General features: G+C 49.1%; 1 protein-coding gene across 3 annotated transcripts in view; it reads left to right on the forward strand.

The window, feature by feature from the left end:
- NPDC1 (neural proliferation, differentiation and control 1) overlaps positions 1–21,105 on the forward strand; it is a 148,952-nt gene that overhangs the window by 123,278 nt on the left and 4,569 nt on the right. For all 3 annotated transcript variants that reach the window (XM_043530438.1, XM_037879931.2, XM_037879932.2), the window contains exons 3-8: positions 14,592–14,687; positions 16,791–16,961; positions 17,440–17,506; positions 18,822–18,906; positions 19,191–19,270; positions 19,596–19,692. In XM_043530438.1, coding sequence (XP_043386373.1) covers positions 14,592–14,687; positions 16,791–16,961; positions 17,440–17,506; positions 18,822–18,906; positions 19,191–19,270; positions 19,596–19,692 — 596 coding nt within the window. The remainder of the gene's footprint in view (positions 1–14,591; positions 14,688–16,790; positions 16,962–17,439; positions 17,507–18,821; positions 18,907–19,190; positions 19,271–19,595; positions 19,693–21,105) is intronic.

Consider the following 21,105-nt stretch of genomic DNA (forward strand, 5'->3'; position numbering starts at 1 on the left):
CACTGCTCTACCCTCTGCTGCATTGGTGGATGCTGTTTGTCTCCTTTGCTGACATTTCTCAAAACCCCGGCCAGGGACGTGGGTGTTTCCGAAGATTGCAGTGAAAATGGTGCTGGTTCTAGCATAACTCTGGACGCACTAACTGGTGCTTCTCCCTGAACTCCCCAGCTCAGAGGGCTCTTGGGTTGGCCGGATATATGGCACGTGGGCTCTCCTAATAAGTCTGCCTCTAAGAGAGAGACTGTAGCAGAGTCCGCTTGAAAAATGCCCGAGACAGAAGCAAATCGTGCAAAGAGCAACTTTTCTGCGGGCTGTGCCAAGGCAAATGAAGGCACCAGAGCACAGTGCAGCCCTTTCACGTTCAGCATGTGTTTAGCTTGGCAGGATGCTCTGAGAGCATATTCCTCAAGCAGGTCTCTTCCGGGCTGGCACGATGAGAAGCAGTTTCTTAATTGCTCGCTTCCAGGCATGTGGCATGGAAGAATCTACTGCTCACAGCCCTGCTGATGTACCTCTGTCCTGACCTGGAGTTCCCCCTGCTGATCGAATTGCGGTAGGGCTTTTTAGCGATGTTTCCAAAGCAGACTGTGATCGTCCCTTCCCCCCCCCCTCCCACAACTCAGTCACTTAACAGCATAACCAAAGCCGATCTTTCTAAAGCTGTATGTGGGCAAAACCAGGTCCCATAATTCCCTACCAGCCCCACTCCCCAGTGCCAGCAATGGGGAGAGCTGCAGTGTAGACAGGATGCAGATACCCTATTATCATGCTGTTGAATCTTGAGTAGAGCATGTATAGACCACACAGGTTTAACCCCCCCTGCAGCCTCTCCACCACCACTGCTACCTCTGGCGGCCTGTTAAAGGTGAGACTGCTGCCAGGAGATACGCGGAGTTATGGTTCCCACCTACGCTGTCCCACTGAGTCTCCTTAGCCAGGCTGGTGAAGGGCAGTGGGAGATTCCTTCACAGTAAGAACGGCCCTCTTTGACTGGTATGGCTTCGGTACGGGGCAGGCGGTCTGTGAAATCCAGCTGTCCCTGCTCAACCAGAAAGTTGTTTTGTGGCCACTAGGGGGAGGAAGGTGCACGCCCCCAAACCAGGCTATGCAGAGCATGTGGTGACAAGGATGGCAGAAGGCAGAGCTATTCCGGTTGCCTCCTGCTGCTCCGCTTTGTTGGGTCGGTTAGCTCAGTAACAGCTCTCCAGCAGGGCACACCAGGCCCCCTTCCGCTCTCAGTGCCCTCTGACAGGAGCTGCCTTTCCTCCTCTAAGCCCAACGGTGAAAGCATTTGCGTCCCCGAAGGGGGGCTGCAAATCCAATTTAGATGTGGGTGCTTTTGTGCTAATTTGATTCATGTTACTTGGCCTCCTTATCGCTTGCCTACAGGAGAAAGTTGCACCAGTTTAACTCAAGGTGTGAATTTAAAATTTAGTTAAACTTGTGCAACAGGCTGTGTATAGAAGCATAGAATTGTAGAATGTCAGGGTTGGAAGGGACCTCAGGAGGTCATCTAGTCCAACCCCCTGCTCAAAGCAGGACCAGTCCCCAACTAAATCATCCCAGCCAGGGCTTTGTCAAGCCTGACCTTTAAAACCTCTAAGGAAGGAGATTCCATCACCTCCCTAGGTAACGCATTCCAATGCTCTTACTTCAGTTTAAGCCAGGTTTATTGTGGTCTAACTTAAAGTGATTAGTAACAGGTTTAAGGTAAGCTAAAATTACCCACTCGTAAACCAAAATACGAGTGTCCACACAGGAGTCTGCACCAGTTTAACTTAAATTGGTTTAAAAACATATTTAGGTTAAACGGATGCAACTTGTATGTGTAGACAAGGGCTTAGTTCCCACTTTGTAGGGGAAAAGGGTTTACTTTCAAGGGATGTAGAAGTACAGTCTTGGAGAACATGCTGCTGTCAAGGATGGATACCGTGTGTGTATGTGTAGACAGCAACCTAGAGTATACATTATTAACCTCCGTTTTCCTGGGGCAAAATCTGTTTGTCCCTTTCCCCACAGTCCTAGCCAGCAGCCCCAGAGGTGTCCCGGAGGTCGTCCTGGGGGCCTGAGCTGTTTGGTTAGCACGGTTGCAGCAGAGCTGTTTGGAGCAATGAACAAGGAGGTGTACGCGACACCCTTCAAAGCAGTCATTCTGCAGCCGTATGCGAGGGAAGGAGATGTAGCCCCCTCCAACTTACAGCGCACTTGTCAAACGCTCTCCCTCCACCAACCGGAGACTGAGTCGCTCACCTGGATTATAGGGCTTGCAGGGCTGAATACACCTTTGCTCGCTGGTTGCCATCAGCTGAACCTGAGTTGGGCTGATGGAGGTTGATGTCCACTGGTCAGAGAGGCCTGGTGTTCTGGGCTGGGCGTGCACCGCTTCCCTTAGTGGAGCCTGCAGGAGAAACGGGAAGATTCTGATGCACTGTGGCTGGCCTCCCTAGGTAATTTATGGAGCTGGGGTTAAAAATAGCCCCTCTTCCCTGCTGTGGAATTACCCAGCTGCTTCCAGGCCTCAGCTGTGCTGGGGCCTGGTCTACACTTAACTTCTCTCGATATAGCTATGTTGGTTGGGGATGTGACACTTTGTTTTTTCCCAACAGAGCTAGATCTGTGTAAGCCCTATGCAGACGCACTCTTACACTGGCATAAAAGCACTTTTGCTGGTGTAGCTTATGTCTCTTGGGGAACTGGTTTAAACTGTGCTGGCAGAAACACTTTTTTGCCTCTATAAGCTACGTCTACACTAGGAGGGTTTGCTGATATAGCTATGCTGGTATAGCTGTGCCAGCAAATCTTTTCTAGTGTAGACAAGGCTGGGAGTTTAATAGTGTAAACTAATGAGGTAGGAAGGACACACACGTTTATTCATTGTTTGACCCAATAGCGGACCCGAGGGCTAACCCTGGCTAGGTACAAACATTTAGATCCCATCTACAGCAGAGTTCCTTTGTCTTCAAGAAACCAAACACTGGGCTGGATCCTCAGCTAGCGTAAGTGGCATTATTCTGTGGCATTCAGTTCAGATAAGCCAGCATGAGTTAGTGTGTGGCCAAAGCTGCAGTTCCTGAGGAGGACCGACACTACTGGAGCAGCTCGGTGGGAAGGAAATAGGGATGGGCCTCTGGCTCCTGTATCTTTGGAGGGACAGGATGAGCGTGTAGGGTCTGCGAAGATGGAATTGCATTGTCCTAACTTCACCTTGTGCCTGCGAGTTGGTGAGATAACAGCGCTGTGACAGGACTTGGAGGCTGGAAGTGTCTCCTTAGACTGCTGCTAATGGAGAAGAGAGGGGGTGCGTGTACACACACACACACCCACCCCTGTACTCGTCCCGGGATGTTTAGGAGCCGCTGCAGCTATGCGAGGGTTACCCGGAGTCTGAGGCGGAGTTCAGGCACTCGTGGGCTCCCAGAGTAGCCTTTTCAGAAATGTGTCACCCTTTCCGTATTGGTCGCCTCCTTCGCAGCGTGGAATCTCCTGCACTAAGGAGAAGCCAGGCTGCATCCCCGCAGGCTTTGCGCCAGCTCGGAGCGTGCATTGGCCCTCGGCAGGCAGGGCAGCGCTCCCGGAAGTACTGCATGTTGTTTGACCCACTGAACTGGGCTCACTGCCCCTAGGGAGGAGGAATGGAGGGAAAGGAGCCACAGCCCTGGCCTTAGCCCTCACCGCAGGTTCCTTTTGCTCTGTAAATAATTAACACAGCCCATCACCTGGTAGGCAAGTAGAGCGCTGCACAAGCCTCTGCTCTTATAACTTGACCCCATCATGCCAAAGTCTTGCGAGGGTGGAGATCTTAGTACTTGTATCTTATGGGCTTTGTCATCTAAGACTCCCCAAGTGCAGTGTAGTGATGAGCTAATTATCAGTAGCCATATTTTACAGATGGGGAAACCGAGGCACAGAGACAGTGACTTGCCAAAGATGAGATTTCGCCCAGGAATCCTGACTCTTAGTCCCATGCCCTCGCCACCTGTAAAACCAAGCTAACCCCCAATTTGTTAGCAAGTCAGGCTGAATTCGTGAATGGCGGGGAGTGTGCTTAGCAGCGTGGGTAGACACAAACACACGCTAGCTCCGCTCGAGCTCGTGCACTAAAAATAGCAGTGTGGCTGCAGCAGCTTGGGCTAGCTGCCCAAATACATACCCAAGGGGGTGGGGCGGGTTTGTGCTGGGGTGGCTAGCCCGTGCTATTGCAGCCACGCTGCTATCCTTAGCGTGCTAGCCCGTCTGCCTCTGCTGGGAAGCACCCACCCAGCTGCACGGTGCATGGGATGTAAATGAATATGTAAATCATGGATCCTGTGCCTGGCGTGGACCTGAGCACACAGTCAGCACATAGGCTTTAAGGCACTGCCCCTGCTGCTGTTGTAAACAGAGATTGGGACCTGTATTTAAAGCCTTTCAGTGGTGGTCCTGCCACAGTGGTTCTAACGGGGCTTGGCTAACTGGTGAGAACCTGTGCACCCATGTTAAACTAGTTTTGAAAACTATTTATAGCCTGGGAAAGAGCATGGCTTGGTTTTAGCTATACCAAGGGCTAGTCTACACTCCACTGCTTCTGCAGATAACGCTATGCTGGTATATCTGTACCGACAGAGGCCCCTAGTGCAGACCCAGCGTCTGCTGACAGAAGGAGTTTTTCTCTTGGTGGTGTAACATTGCCTAGTGATGACATTAGCTATGCTACTAGAAGCACCTGTGTGCGTGCGTGTGTGTGAGAGAGACACCCCAGACTGACATAGCTGTGATGCAAAACTTTGTAGTGTGGACCTCCCAGCTACGCACGCTTCTCTCTGGCGCTGTGTCGCTGGAGCTTAAACTCCCTTCCTTAAAGGAACACGGCCAGAGGAAACCTGCCCCTTGATTCAGTTTTAGCGAAACTAAAGGTTCGTAAAGCCTAGACCCAATACATTTTTCCCATGCTTATTTAAAACTTCCTGTGGAAAAAGAGTCTTTAACAAACCTTCCCATGCAGCATGTGTGTGACCCACCTCTCCTGTCCCTTTTGCTAGTGCAAAGGAACCTGGAGATGAAACTGCCTAGAGATACCATGGAACTAACCAGCCTGTTTTTATTGGCAAGCCTGAAAGAGAAGCAACGAGCCAACAGCATCCCTAGTGAAACGCTAACTCGAATTTAAAAACTTCCCTTTAAATATCCTACCTCCATGACGCAATCCCTATTGACTGGACAGGCGGCAGAAGCAGGCCCATGGTTAGCACACACTGTTTTAAAAGATACCCTGTAGGATTGCATTGGTGCTGAGAAATGCGTATCTATTTCCTGATGTCTGTGTACCCAGAACATCATCTTGATATGGAGCTGGAAATCATTAAGCCCTGTTTACGCAAGCACTTCACCCTTTGCCAGCAATACCACTGCTGGAGAACAGGTGCTAAACGTACTAGACCAGTAGTTCCCAAACTTTAACAACCTGTGAACCCCTTTCACTAAAATGTCAAGTCTCATGAACACCCTCTTAAAAATGAATATTTCCAGGGATTCTCTCCTTTACCTGAGTATAAATTATAAAAGCAGTGATCTTGGAAATATAAAATTTGTTTTTATGACATGCTTATTACACACTAAAAAGAAAAGGAGTACTTGTGGCACCTTAGAGACTAACCAATTTATTTGAGCATGAGCTTTCGTGAGCTACAGCTCACGAAAGCTCATGCTCAAATAAATTGGTTAGTCTCTAAGGTGCCACAAGTACTCCTTTTCTTTTTGCGAATACAGACTAACACGGCTGTTACTCTGAAACCTGTTATTACACACTGTGTATTATTAATTATTATTTATCATTACAGTATTTTTATTACATTATGCAAACGGCAACACTCTTCCCAGATCTCACTTTCGTAGCTTGTATCACTTTGAATAAGCCTGTTATAAGACAAGGCTCCTAGGTTTCATCAAGGAGTATCAGATGTGAAACAGCATGAAGGGATTTAAGAAGCCAACTCAAAGAGTTCCTCCTACACAAGCATTCAGGTCTTGAGCAGTCCAGGCAAACAATGCATGCTACAACAAAGCTTAAACTTGTTCTTCATAATAATTTTAAAAACAATACTAGCTGCCTATTTAATTTTAAAAACAGCAAAAAATATCCACCTCCCTTTTTATTTCTTATAGGGAGTCTTGAAGTTTAAATCTTCTCAGTGTAATAGATAGGCTTGCTTTGATCTGCTTCAGTCCTGGAAATCCAGGGGCTCCGGGCTGCTGGCCCCGTGCTGCCTGGGGTCCCTAGGCACAGCTCTGTCCGCCATTAGGGATTTTTTCCCCGAGAACCCTCTGTAACATTTCGCTAACCCCCAGGGGTTCACGAACCCCAGTTTGGGAACCACTGTGCTAGAGGCAGTCATATTTACCATAGCAGTAACTCCAGCTTCGCCTTTAGCAGTTCCTGGCACGTCGGGGTATGTAAAGGCTTTTCCGGGATCAGAGCTTAAAGTTTTGTTGCGTTTAAAAGAAGTCCTATCCTTTTCCCCAGCTGATCCTGTGGTTCTGCACCCTGATCAGGTTGTTTACTCACCCACACTGATTTATTTATGTGCCTGTTAAATATAAACTTCGACAGTAACATCTGCACAACATGATAAGGTGAAGTTGTGGAATATGCCCTGTTTCAACAGATCAAGACATAAAAGTGTGCCCTTCTGGACTGAAAGGGAAACATTTTAATAAACACAGTGCAATGCAAAATGGATCCTCTTGGATTATAGTCACTTTTCTAATTTGGATTTTAAAAGTCACGTATCATAGAAGCTAAATGCAGGGGCTGCTTTCCTTCCAGGCATTTCGATTTCATATTCTCTGCTTTTAGCAAGTTTCATGCTTAAATGTAAAACTGTCCTAGATCCTTAATTCATTATAGCAGAGTTATCTCATTTGGTACTGGCCGGTGTGGGTGCTAGAGTCTTACCAGCCAAATAGCACATGCTGTTTTCCAAAGAGCTGCAGAGATGAAAATCACTGTATAAATAATTATTATTGTGTTGATAGAATCCAGTGTGAAACGGAGACAGGATTTATTTCATGCTTTCTGTCAACTCTAAACCTAACATAAGGGTTAGTCTTCTCGCTGCTCTACCAGTATCCTTCTCTGATATGATCTAAACAAACAGAATACAAGATGGATGATATGAGACCCCCCCCCTTTTTTTGAGAGAGAGAGAGAGAGAGAGAGCGCTCTAGCGGCACTCTTTCTATGCTCTTGTGTGCACTAGAAAAGTTGCACCAAGTTAACCAAATAGATTTTAAAATCCATTTTAACTTGTACAGACTCCTAACACACATGCCTTTAAATGTTAAACCCTCATTTAAATCTGTCTAGATTGCAACTCAATTAAATTAAAATCAGTGTAATTAAACTGGTGCAACCCTTACATAGACAAGGCCACAGAGAGCTCGTGTAACTGGTTTTCTCCTTAAACTGATTTTAGATTGATCTAGCTAAACCTGTGAAAGCATCTAATACAGGTGCTCTTAAATCAGGTTAACCTTTGCTTAAATTAGTGTAGCTTAATTAGGTAAATCAGATGCAGTATTGCCAACTCTCGGTGTTCAAAACCCATGATTCAGACCCTAAAAATCATGAGGCTGGCTTAAAAATCATGCAATTTTATAAAAATATAATATATTTGGGGTTCTTTTTATTTCCCTTCCGGCTTCTGAGCCTTTAGGGGGCATTTGGGTCAGATGTTCAGGCTTTTCTCTGCAAACTTGAGGGCTAGAAATTTCCTACTTTTAAAGTGGAAGCTGAAATTCTCAACTAATCACATGACTCTAGGAGCTGGGGCTTCGAGGAAAGCACTAAATATTGTGAGAAACCTGCTCTAGCTCAGAGGAGTTACTTTGGGGAAGCTTTCTGGTCTATGTTATGTAGGAGATCGTACTAAATTATATGAATCAAGACTCTCCATAAAATCTGTTGGCAAGGCAACAGATGCGAAGTAGATTGACAAGCAAGGGTAAACCTGGTTTAAGTGCATGTACTATAAAGGTTTGCACGGCTTTAACTAAATCAGTTTGAAATGTTTGTGACTCCTAATGTCTCTTGTTTTAAATCACACTGAAGTAAAGTCTCTGATCAGCTGGACTGTGGCACAAATAGCATTGTTGAGTCACTGGGATTAGGTTTTGGGGGTGGGGACGGGGTTCTATTGTACAAGAACACAGGGAGGGAATTTGATGTTTATTTCCAAACATTCAAAGTGACAACAAATTCCAAAGGGGCCTGTAATTGCTATAACCTTGAATTATCCAGATGCTGAGCCCGCCTCTGTCCCACTTCCCCTTTTGTGTGTTTTGATTCATCCTCCAAGGCTCCCCACTGAGGACAGCCCTGGCTGAATGAAGCAATTGAGAGGTAGAAAAAAAGAGAGAGCATTTAACATCTTCTGGCTTTGAAGTTGAGTTTAATCCTGTTAAAAGCCTGGTGCCTGAATAGCAGGCTCTGATATGCGTCTGGCAAGCTCTCCCTGAAGTCAAAAGCAGTGTAACAAATGCCAGGATTTCCCTGTGTGTGTACGTGTGAGAGAGAGAGAGACACACACACAGAGTAGTGAAAGCAGCCTTTGCACAATGCATCAAAAATGAGCACTTCCCAGCATGAGTTTCACATCATGGGGTTTGGCCAGGCCAGATTTATTTCAGCAGCGGCTCCCGGTTGTGTAACTGATTGACTTGCGTGTGCAGTGTCGGAATGTCTTGTTTTTAAAAGCTCCAAGGATGATACTTTGCTGTAAATGTAAATGTATCTGCCTGTTAATATGCTCCTTATTTAACATGCATGTTGCAGCTGCGCCCAGAGACCACCTAACTCGATCAGAACTGCCGGGGCAGAATGTTGCCACCTCTGGACCGTTGGGGAGCTGTGTCAGTAAGGAATGAGGCAGGGTTTGCTTTCCAGGGATGACGGGGCAGGGAGCTAATGGGGAATTGCCCTATAGACGATGAATGGGCCTGATCTTTCAGAACATTCTGTACATCGGCGATGCCCATTAAAATCAATGGGGGGTGCCAGAGTTTGGCCCCTGTGGCTGGCTGCACGGTGTGCCCGGCTTGCAGCCAAGAGCCGGGCTGGGTTAGTGCCATCAGCCCACGGTCACATCTATGCTGGGGTCTTAACACACACTTCCTTTCTGCCCAGGGGAGCAGGCTGTGGGGGGAGGGAGTTGTGCTCCAGCAGCCTACGGCTTACCTGGAAGGAGGGGTATCCCCCAAGGCAGCACTGCCCTTCCCCCCAGGCCCTGGTCTCTTGTAGGATACTTGTGACCCACAGATGACTGAACATATAAGCACAACTGGGCATATAGGCTGGCCCTTTCCCGGCTGGCCAGTGGCCTTTGCACTGACACACAGTGGTGGAGCTCAGCCCCTGTGAGGCTACTCTGGGGGGAATCCCTTTTGTCCAAGATAGGGGCTGGCATTAAGGTGATGTGCACCTAGTGTAAAGCTGAGCCTCGTCGCCTTATCACGAGCCGCTCTCCATCCTCTATCTTCCCCTCCCTGCCTCGTGTTGTGTATCCCACCTGGTCTGCAAGCCTCCGGGCAGGACCTGTCTGTGCCTCCCTTCTCCAGGGAGGACTATACACATGTAGGGGGCTACGTACTAAGAGATGCCAAGGCCCCAAGTCCTCCCCACTGGAAGCAGGTATAGCTCGCCTGGCTTCCAGACAGCTCTGTTGGAGTTTGGCTGCAGATTATCGTGCAGGGCTAAAAACATAGGTGTTAATAATCCACTAATTGAGACCAATGGCCCCTCCTCCTAGGTGGAGATGCTGCTGGAGCCCAATAGGGAATTCCCTGCTGGGCCGGAGCAGGTGGAGGGCCTGTTAGCTTATAGAGCTGGCTGGCTCCCACGTGTTCAGTTTTGTGTGCAGTTCAAGGTAATGGGTCCAGCTGGTTTGGGGCCAGGCTCCCTGAGACCTTCCCCGGCTCTGTGTGACCCCTGCAGGGAGCTGCAGTCAGCTGGGGCACTCGGGGTAGAGGGGCTCCTGGGGCGGCAGAGAAGGGAGATTGCATGGCATGTTGGGCCTGACATCCTCCTGCAGCAGGGCACTAAGACACCCCCTGCCTGAGGCCCGCCGTTGTGCCCTACAATGGCCCCGCAGCCCTCAGGAGCACGGTGCTCTCCGCGGCTCTGCAGCTGCCTGTGTACCGCACACCCTGATGATGCTCTGAGTTCAAAGTGCGGGGTGGGGAGCCCCGAGCGGAGCCTTTGTTCACACTCTGCCTGGGACTGTGCTGACAGCAGCGGCTGCTGGCGTCAGGGGTTCATATGGGCTGGTGGCATCATTAACGCAAATCTCCCCTCCCAAGAGGCAGGAGGTGGGTTCTGTGTCTAGCTCAGCCAGTGGCAAACTCTGGTTTGTGACTCTCTGCATCCTCCAGCTCCACGAGCTAACGGCAAAGATCCCCCCGAGGTGAATGTGGGCAGGGCCAGCAGGGGGCGGTGGCCCCTATCCCATACTTTTGGGGTCTTCATGTCTGTCCAATCATGGGTGCAAGATTACCCCTCCCTTTAACCCTGTTGGCCCTGGAGAACACCGGAGTTCATGATCCTTCCTTCCCCGCCTAGAGCTCAGAGACTACCCTGCCTTCTGGGCCGAGGAGGAGGTCCATGGTGAACGTACATGGTCTGGTGCAAGGATGCAGGGAGCTGAAGGAAGCTGGGAGGGGCAGTGTATGTGATGGTGATCCCGCCTGGAGCGCTGAGGCCGTGGGGGCTGGCAGGACTGAATTGCTGCCCTTTCTCCTCACTTCTTCTGAGTTTCTGTCGTCACTTCCCCTTATGTCCCTAACCTCCAGTGCAGTGCCAGGGCCGTCCCGGGCATCATATGGGTGATAGCCAAACACCGCTTAGCTGGACGTTATGCGGCCCGAGGCAGCCTGTCCATTCCAGTCCCACTGGTCGGTGTCACTCTGCTGAGTGTGTCAGAGTCCTGGTCAGGCCATGAATTCGGGTTATTGACTTGAGAAACACTATTGCGGTGCCCCTTTCGGGGAAGGGCCTGTTCATGGTGTTCCCAAGAGGCACTGCTGCTCCCCCGACTTTCATCACTTTTTTCTTTCCTCCCTCAGCCAGCTCTGTTTCACAACATCCTCTGGGTTTCCCTTTCTGCATAACTTCTGTCTGCCTCTCGTTCACCTCAATGCCCAGTGGTATGTGTGGGTTTCATTTATTGGACCGAGGGTATTTCTTGCAGGGCTGCGGAGCCATGGGAGTGTTTGGAAATAGAATGGAGGGAGGGCGGATGGAGTATCGTCCCAGCTGGAGAATAGGACTCCTGGGTTCTTTTTCCAGCGCTGCCATTGACTTGCTGCTTGGCCAGGCTGTGTGCCTCAGTCCCACATTTCACACAAATGGGAGTTATGCCAAGCCTAGGGGTGCTGAGAAGGTGGATGTTTGTGAAGCTCTTTAAGATCTTTGTGCACAACACACAACCTACAAGTTGCATGCACTCAGAAACATTAAATATGTTTGGCAGGAAGCCTCCCCCCCCCCCCCACCCCCCACGTCAGCCATAGAGCCATAGGTGTCAAGGTCAGAAGGGACGTTCCATTGTCTAGTCTGACGTCCTGAGTGACACAGGCTGTGAGATCCCACCCAGTGGCTCCTGTATCCAACACCTGTCTGGGCTGAGAACAATGGGATGATTGAATGAAAACCCCACCCAGCCTAAGAAGCACCTTATGCCTCTCAACCCTCCTCAACATCCAGGAAAAATTGGGCTTTGTCCAACCAGGGCTGGTATTGGATTCTGAAGGGGAAGGAGTTGAGAATCCTTCGTGTAAAATGTCCTTTCATCCAAGGATCTGGAGTAAGGGCAAAGTGCCCTCTCTCATCCCCTGCCCCTCCCAGGAGACCCTACCTAATAATAATCTTCCATGGAGATAAATAATTTTCAAGTCATCCATTTCTCAATAATACGGCCTCTTCCTCTGGTGAGTGCTACCAGCTCCAAGGGCTTCCTACCTGCCCCCGGGGGCTCTGATGACATAGGACAAGTTCGGAGCAAGCCTCAATGATCCCAGATGTCTCCAGAACTCCAAGGTGGCGGGGTAGGGAGTGTCTAGATAAATATCCAATGTCCAATATGCAGAGAACCCAGCATCTACTCCAGGGCCACATCTAGAGTAGGGGGGAAAGGGTATGTTAGAAAATGTGTTAGCTAACACCATTTCAGACAGGACTTTTCCCCTTGTGTCGGTAGAGCCAGTTGTGTTTAAAACACACTTGCTGGTCTCAGTCTACCCTACTCTACCTTTCCTCTGACGCCCAGACCCACTCCGGCACCATCACTGGCTGTGTGATTTCAAGAGAGACCCTACAATCACTGCTATAACATGTAAAAGGTTTGTACCTTTGTTTGTTGTCTTTCGCTAACAAATGCAGAGGGACATTTCCCAGGTAGCTTCTAAACAGACGTGTTTTTCTTCTTAGCCTTGTGATTGCAGCAAATATTTCGCTTGGCTTTTTGAGCTAGCATGCCATTGAGCAGCAAAGTCAGGAAAGTAACTGAAATACTTCTCTGATGGATTGTATTTATGGAGGGACACCCTATCCTAAATTCCCAATTACTGAGGGACAATCTACACTCACTGCTATATTTGCTTTCCACGAACTATTCTTAGTGTAACTTTTTGTGAGTGATGTATTGGCGTATCTGGATGCTAGTATTTAAACTGGATTATTACATTTATTAACCTTCATTTGAGATATTGCAGATTATGTACTATATGAATTTTATGGCTTTTAAAACCAAGCTTTGTACTTTTGGATAATTCAAGCGTTACAGCCGGATGTATAGAAACTCTTTGTAGACCTGTGTATTAGACAATTTTAACACTAGCTTTAACAAAACATTTTTAATTAGTTCAATGGCTGATACACGCTTTTAGGCCAGACCTTGCCCTTTTAGGGTTCTGGATTTGCTCTGATGGGGTTTATCTGGGACTAATGGCTGTGATTGCAATGTGAGAAACTGTGCAGAAGGCTGTCTTGGCTGTGACTTCCTTTCTGCTCGTCACCGCCTTCTGATTCCATCGGAGTAGTGAAATATTTCAAGCCCGCCAGTGGGATTTTCTGAGTTCTGCTTAAAATCTCTTTCGGGGGGGGGGGGGGGGGCGAGAGGTGACACTCACAGTCCCTCAACTATTATCTGTGTGTTTTGGGGGGCTCAGAGTCTGAATTACAGGTCTCGGAGAGAGTCACCTGGCATTTGCCAGTGCTTCTTGTACAGGGTGCCAGTGTACTGCTGCCGTGGAGACACTTGCTAGGGAGGCAGGTGGGTGCTGTTTCTTCTCAGCCGTTCTCACCAGCTAAAGGCCCAGTCCTGCAGTCTCAACACAAGACCCACTGACTACACTCACCTACAGGATTTAGCACATTGGTTCTCAAACTTTCTGTATTGACGACCCTTTCACACAACAAGCCTCTGAGTGCGACCGCCCCCCGCTGCCCTTATCAATTAAAAACACATTGTTTATATTTAACATTTTAAAATGGTAAATGTATAACCCTATTGTTTAAAATGAATTTACGTGTTCTCATTGCTTTTAAATTAAGACGAAAACATTTTTATCAAATTATTATAATTATAAGCAGAAAAGTTATTTTTAAAAATTTTTTACTGTTTAACACTGGGAGGGTGCGAAGAAATTTTGTCAATATCCATTTTCACAGCGGACTTAGCGCCCCATCGCCAGCCTCACTTCTGCGCGGCTGCTGGCCGCGGCGCTGCCTTCAGAGCTTGGCAGCCGGAGAGCAGGGCTGCTGGCTGGGTCCCCAGCTCTGAGGGCAGCATCCCACCAGCCGCAGCGCAGAATTGCAGAAGGGAGGGTGGCAATGCCATACCATGCCAGCCTTACTGCTGCATAAGGTTTGACCTTTGTGCTGGGAGAGATGGGCATGGGGGCTAAGGCAAATTTTGAGGTGGCTGTAACCGCAATAAGCACCCCCACAGCACCACACCTGCCTGTGTGTCTGGCTGTTACATTATAAATTACCTGTTTTTGTTGCCGATCTCAGTGTTCTGATTGGTCTGCAGTTTAATGCAACAATCAAGCCCTCTAACGTTGTCTCAGTCCCACCTTTTTAGTCTCAAGACGACAAACCTGCCCCCATGATACTACGATCCCCAGAGTCCAATTTCCTTAAAGTGTTGCTAATACAAATATATATGTTGTTTAGGAACAGCAATCGCTGCATTGTGTGTTTGTGATACTTTTTGAAGTAAATACTCTACATTGTGATAGAAAGGTGTGTGTCATTTTCTAAAACACTAGATTTAAAAGATATATTTTATTGCAGTTGCTCTCTGTTTTGTGCATGTACTCGCGACCCCCAGTTTCAGAGCCCCTGCCCTCTGTTAGCGGAGTGTGTTTCAGACTTGCCTGCGGAGGAAACTGCTCCTGCAGGAGCTCCAAGCTGTCACTTGCTCTCCAGCCCCAGAGCTGGAGCCTTGCCCTGTATAATGCACATGTTGCTCTGGGCAGCTGACCATTCCTTTGGGAGCCGTAAGCCCCCGATGCTCCGTGGCAGTAAACCATTACAGCAGTTTTCTCTCTTTCCTCAGGGAGAACTTCTGTTCCCAACCTAGAGGAGGAAATCGACTTCTTAGCTGACGTGCTGGCCAGGCAGGATGCCTCTCGCCTCCATCTGCTCCAGGATGGTGAGTGCAGAAGTCACCTGCCTGCTCTCCTTAGCCTGTTCTCCCAGCTGCTTTTATGCAATTGCGCTGCTTTCCGCGTTTAGTGACTCTGAGGCCAACGGTCCCAAAGTTCAGACAAAACCCCTGTGATCAACAACTCAGACTCTCCGCTCAAAGGCTGAAAACCGTGGAAAGTAAATAAACATGAGCCCTCTGAAATGTCCTGCTTATTGAAGGCTCTGTTTTACTGTCCCTGCTGCCGATTTAATAGATTGGTGCTTAAATTCCTGTCCTGAATTACTAGGTTTCCAGGGAAGTGTTTCTAGCATTTCCTGGCTGGGTGAGTTGGGGGGAGAGCAGGCCAAGGAGTTTTCATTGCTCTGCAAATACCATATTACAGGGCTCCTGAATTCAGCAGGAGCAAAGCCCAGGGCCTGGAGAACATGTGCGCTTCCTCATTTGGAAACAAACTTGAGACTCCCATCCTCTAGGTATGTCAAGGCAGTGCACGCTAGTGGTTAGAGCAGGGGACCAGGGTCTATTCCTGGCTTGACTACAACTCTGTGTGACCTTGAGGAACTCCCTTAACCTCTGTGTGCCTCAGTTTCTCGATTTGTAAAAGAGGGATGACCTCTCCCGTGAGATTCTAGATGAAAGATGCTCTAGAAGTGCTGCGTGTTTGGTGACCTGAGGAAAGGGACATGGTTTTGGGGAGAGATATTCCCTACCTTGGAAATTTTGTCTTCTCTCTCTCCCTTTTCCATCCCATGAACTGGGATTTCTTGAAAGATTTCGTAGCTTCATTTCCTAATGTAAGAGGCACCCAAACTGCTGATGCCAGGGCAATAAAGTTGCCTTTTATGGCTGTATTTTATAACGGGGAGCACAAGTGCTAGAACGGAGGAGAACGGCTGCTGATTTCACATTTATTCCACAAGTGATTCCCCCACCAGCTACGGGCCCGATCCTGTAGTCGTAGCACAAGACCCATTGTCTGCAGTGGGAGTTAAGGATCTAGCCCCTCTATTAGCAAGGGGTACGTTGCGGACTTTCCGTATGTTCTGGGGTTCTGTATTGCATCCCTGTGAACAGCAAGATGGCGCGTCCTGGTCGGTGCTAAAGCATTAAACACGTGTCAGGGTTCCTTCCCCACTCTGAACTCTAGGGTACAGATGTGGGGACCTGCGTGAAAGACCCCCTAAGCTTATTCTTACCAGCTTAGGTTAAAAACTTCCCCAAGGTACAAACTTTGCCTTATTCTTGAACCGTATGCTGCCACCACCAAGTGTTTTAAACAAAGAACAGGGAAAGAGACCACTTGGAGACGTCTTCCCCCGAAATATCCCCCCAAGCCGTATACACCCCCTTTCCTGGGGAGGCTTGAGAATAATATCCTAGCCAGTTGGTTACAATATCATTAAAGACCCAAACCCTTGGGTCTTGGAACAATGGAAAAATCAGTCAGGTTCTTAAAAGAAGGATTTTATTAAAAAAAAAGAAAGGTAAAAATCATCTCTGTAAAATCAGGATGGAAAATACTTTACAGGGTATTTCAGATTCAAAACACAGAGCATCCCTCTAGGCAAAACCTTAAAGTTACAGAAAACAGGAATAAACCTCCCTCTTAACACAGGGAAAATTCACATAAAACAAAAGATAAACTAATCTGCCTTGCCTGGCTTACCTATGCTGGTTGCAATGTTGGAGACTTGGATTAGGATGGGTTGGAGAAGATGGATTTCCGTCTGGCCTCTCTCAGTCCCAAGAGAGAGCAACCCCTTAAACAAAGAGCACAAACAAAAACCTGCCCCCCACCCCCCCCCCCCCACCCCCAGATTTGAAAGTATCTTGTCCCCTTATTGGTCTTTGGGTCAGGTGCCAGCCAGGTTAGCTGAGCTTCTTAACCCTTTACAGGTCACAGGATGTTGCCTCTGGCCAGGAGGGATTTTATAGCACTGTATACAGATACGTTGTTACCCTTCCCTTTATATTTATGACAACACCAATGGGGGTAGCGAATGGTTTTCACCTCTTTGTCCATATCTCCGCTGCCTGCCCCAGAGCTGGGTGCTGCAGGGCCCCGCTGCCTCTGCTGATGCTCATGGTCTCTGCTTTCTTGCACAGCCACCCCGGCAGGGAAGCATCCTGAAACCATTGGGGCGAGAGGGGAGTCCCCCCAGAGGAACAGAGCGAGCCACAGGGCTGTGACATCTCATCCCACCGCTCCCACCAAGACAGTGAAGAGTTCTCCGGTGGAGGTGTTCCATGTCACTTCCAATGACCTCCTGATACTCGGTAAGTGCAGGCTTCCCTTTGGAGTTCAGAGCTAGAGATGGGCCCGATCCAGGCTGTGCGGGGGTGCGGGAGCTGGTTTAGCACCTTGGGGCTTGCCGCTGTGTCTGTGATGGGCCAAGAGGCAGTTTGGCTCCGAAGTGGAGCTTTGCAGCTCAGGCTGGCCTCTCCTGGGAGTTTGTTGCATTTCCCAGTGGGGAGAGACGGAATTCAGTTTGCTTATGAGACCGACAACACTTGCATCCGTGGAGTGACCAGGTTTACTGTCGTACGTTTGAAGGTATTGAAGCTGCTGCACTCTGGGTGCCTGTGAGCGATGGTGCCCAGCAGGGTAGGCGTTACAGGACTTGGAGGGGTTAGTTATTGAAAGGGCAGGGAGGGCAAACCATCCCAGCCCGTAACAACCCCTCTGTCTGTTTTGGGCTAGCTTGGTCAGTAGCGGCCAGGTGACGAGCTCTGCGCTGTGTTCCTTCTTTTGCAGGGATGATCGTGGTGTTCTCTGTCGCCGGCATTGTTGCTTTAATCGTGGCTGCGATCTGCTGGTGCAGGTAAGCCAGCAGGGACCTCCTCCAGCAAACGGCTGGGCCGCCCTGTTCCAGCCCCTGGAACAGCCCCTGTTCCAATGAGCTCACCAGATACATAAGGGTCCAGGGTAACCACCTGAAACCAGGAAGACTCCTGCCCTGCTTTCTGTGAGCAGATCACACACCCTGGCTCAGTCCACACAAATGCTGGGTTGATTGCACGGAGATGAGTGCTAGACCAGTGTTAAATGGCTTGGTGCTGCAATGAATGGAGTTAACTCATAAGAACATGGGCACTGCTAGACTGGATTCACCCCGTGTCCTGTCTTTGATAGTGGCCAGCACCGGATACTTCAGGGGAAGGAGCAAGAGAAACCATGTAGGAGGCACATGTGGAATAATGTGTCCCTCATGAAGATTCCCTCCTGTTCCCCAGCACTCAGAGAGATTAGCTTACGCTCTAAAGTATGAGATTTAATATTCTTTCCAACACACGTTAGCGTGAGCAATGAGAATTCTGGATGTTCTTGTTATCCATATAAACCTCCAATCCCTAAGTTCTTGGCCTCACTGACAGCCTGTGGCTGAGAGTTCCACAAGCTACTTCCACATTCAGAAAACCATTTCCTTCGATCAGTTCTGAATTTTCTGTTCTGGTTCATTGAACATCCCCTTGTTCTTGTGCTGTGGGACAGGCAGAACAGAAGCTCCCGATCAGCCTTCTCTGCACTCAAGTGTCAGAGGGGGAGCCGTGTTAGTCTGGATCTGTAAAAGCGGCAGAGTCCTGTGGCACCTTATAGACTAACAGACGTGTTGGAGCATAAGCATGCATCCGACGAAGTGGGGATTCACCCACGAAAGCTTATGCTCCAATACGTCTGTCAGTACATGAAAGTGCCACAGGACTCTTTGCCTCTTCTCTACACTATTCATTATACCTCTGTGGCCCTGTCCCATGCTTGGCCTCTCTGCTCAGCTCTGGAGAACAGGCATGCCATTGAAAGGTACAAGGCTGCTTCTCTCCAGACCTCTGAGTGGGAGGATTGTGTTTCAGTGCTTCCTGCCTGGTCAGAACCAACAAGCAGATAGATGCTCAGATGGTTTTTAGCTCAGCGTGTGTGTAGGTACCTGTCCTGGTGGGTGAACCCCCACCCTTAGGTTTGTTATGGAATTGCAGGTAGGAATTTTCATTGCTGCAGTCCCAAGCCATGGTAGTTTGGTTCTGAGGGAGGAATGGTTGAAAAGGGAATTTGAGAAAGCTAAGAAGGTGGATAGGTTTAATTTGGGGCCTGTCCCTTTAAATCATTCCTGCTTACCCAGTGTCTTGTCCCCTCTGTAGGCTGCAGAAGGAAATCAGACTAGCTCAGAAAACTGACTACCCAGCTCAGAAGCTACCCGGCCCCCTGCCATATGACAAGATCTCGGTAAGCCACTCTGGACCTTCTGTCAGACCCGTCGGCAGCATGGTCAGTTTTTAACACTTGAGGTTGTACTTTGTGAGCAAACCCTGTATGAATTCTAGAGAGGTTGGTGAAACACAAAGGGGGAGGGGGTGTGCCGCAGAGGTATTTTAAAAGAAGTCATCTGTAGTCATGTTAAAACCTGTCTCTCACCCTGGCCTCCGGTCTGTACTGGAGGCTCTGTGGGCCACAGAAAGCTAATCGCTCTCTGGAGACCTGTGTTCACATCTCCTGTTTTTCTTTTAAAGCCTGGGGATCAGAAGCTGGCTCAGAGCGCCCAGATGTATCACTACCAACACCAAAAACAGCAGATGCTCTCCATGGAAAAGTAAGTGACTCCTTCCCACTCTCTGAGAAAGCAGCAACGGCCTTGCCAGCTGCCGGCTGTTAACAAGGGTCAGTCCGGAATAAGGATCACCACAGTCTAGAGCCGGGCTCGGGAGCTCTCTGAAGGCGTTCCCCTTGCAGTTCAGGAAATGCCCGGGCGGGGGGAGAGGGTGCCGACAGGATGGTGCTGGGAATCCCCATTTGCTTCAACCTTCTAGCTGGAGGGTCTGCCTTGCTAAATAGTGCTGGGTTTGCGCTGTTGCAGCTGGAGAGGAAATTGCCCCTGTGAATTTCACCTCCATCTCTACGTGCCTCTCTCTTTTCAGGCATAAAGAGGAGCCCAAACTGCCTGACTCAGCATCCTCCGACGAAGAGAACGAAGACGGTGATTTCACAGTGTATGAGTGCCCAGGGCTGGCTCCTGTAAGTTGGCAATGTGTGCCCTTCCTCCGCCCCTTTCCTCTCAATGCTCCCTTGCAGCCATCGCGCCTCAGAGCCTGTGAGCTACCTCGGGAGCCGCTTGAGCTGGCGCTGCCTGAATCTGCCGGGCCCTCAGGCACTGGGCAGACGGGGAGGAGGAATGGGATCCCTGCTCTCAGGCAGTTCCAAAACCCTCTCCCTTACAAAGAACGAGTTGACTGTTCTTTGCAACGAGACCTTTTTAAAATGGCTCTTGTGCAAAATCTCCTCCTTGAGATCCCCATCCTATCTGTCTCCTCCTGACTTCCCTTCGCACAGAAGGGGATTCAACCTAAGCTGAAGGCGGCCCCCCAAAAAGCTCCCAGTGATCCTGTTCAGGATCCAGACCCTGCTGCTTAATAGAGTTGGCTGGCTGCTTCAAAACCCAAATGTGTCGTGGGGGTGTATCAGTTTAGTCGAAACCTTCAATGAGAAATTAGCAAAAAGCTTTACTAAGGTTGAAACGTTACAGTCCAACTTGTATATGAATGATATAGTAACGATACATATTTGCTGACCATTTATAATCAATATAAAATGATCAAGTCAAAACTGAGGGCTTGTCTACACGGGAAATGCTGCATCGTAGAGGCTCGCTGCAGGGACCAGAGGGATTCTCCCATCAGGGTAGTTAATCCAGGGTAGTTAACCACCCTAAGAGGTGGTCGTTAAGTTGATAGAAGAATTCTTCTGTCGTCTACACCAGGGGTTAGGTTGGCTTAACTATGTCACTCAGGAGTGTGGTGGGGAAGAATTCTTCTACCACCTCTCAGGGAGGTGGATTAACTACAACAGCCAGGTCAATGGGTGCATCTTTGCATCAATCAGCTGCATCTTTGCTAGGGGGTGGGACAGCGTAGCTACGGCAGTGGATTTTGATTTTTCACACTCTTGAGCACCTTAGCTCTGTTGACCTAATTTGAAGCATAGACCAAGCCTCAGCCTGTGTCTGGTCACTGCTTGTTCTGAATCTCTCCCCCACTGAGTGCAGGAATGGAGTGGGGCACTTCCCATCTGTCAGCTAACTAGGCAAGGGTCCGCTCGGTGATATTGATTAGATCAGGCAAGGAAACCAGGTTTGCTCCCTCCCCAGAGATACTGACCAGTGTAACCCCCCAGATGGGGTTTTCTGGCTGATGTGCTTTAAGGGAGCCTCAGCTGCAAACCCCGAGATTCTTTTCCTGGGCTTGGTGACAGTGGCCCCCCTGGTCAGTGGCAGTGCCTACCGGCCTTGTTACAAGCTACAGTGCAAAAAGCACAGTGACTCAGAAAGGGAGCTTGAGTGCAGCCTTTCACATGGTAATCGCTGTCCCTATCAGATCATCAGGGCCTAGATTAAGGGTCATCATTACATCTTTACAGCCCATTCAAGGGCGC

This window comes from Chelonia mydas, chromosome 16 (assembly GCF_015237465.2).
Source record: "Chelonia mydas isolate rCheMyd1 chromosome 16, rCheMyd1.pri.v2, whole genome shotgun sequence".
NCBI classification, from domain to species: Eukaryota; Metazoa; Chordata; order Testudines; family Cheloniidae; genus Chelonia; species Chelonia mydas.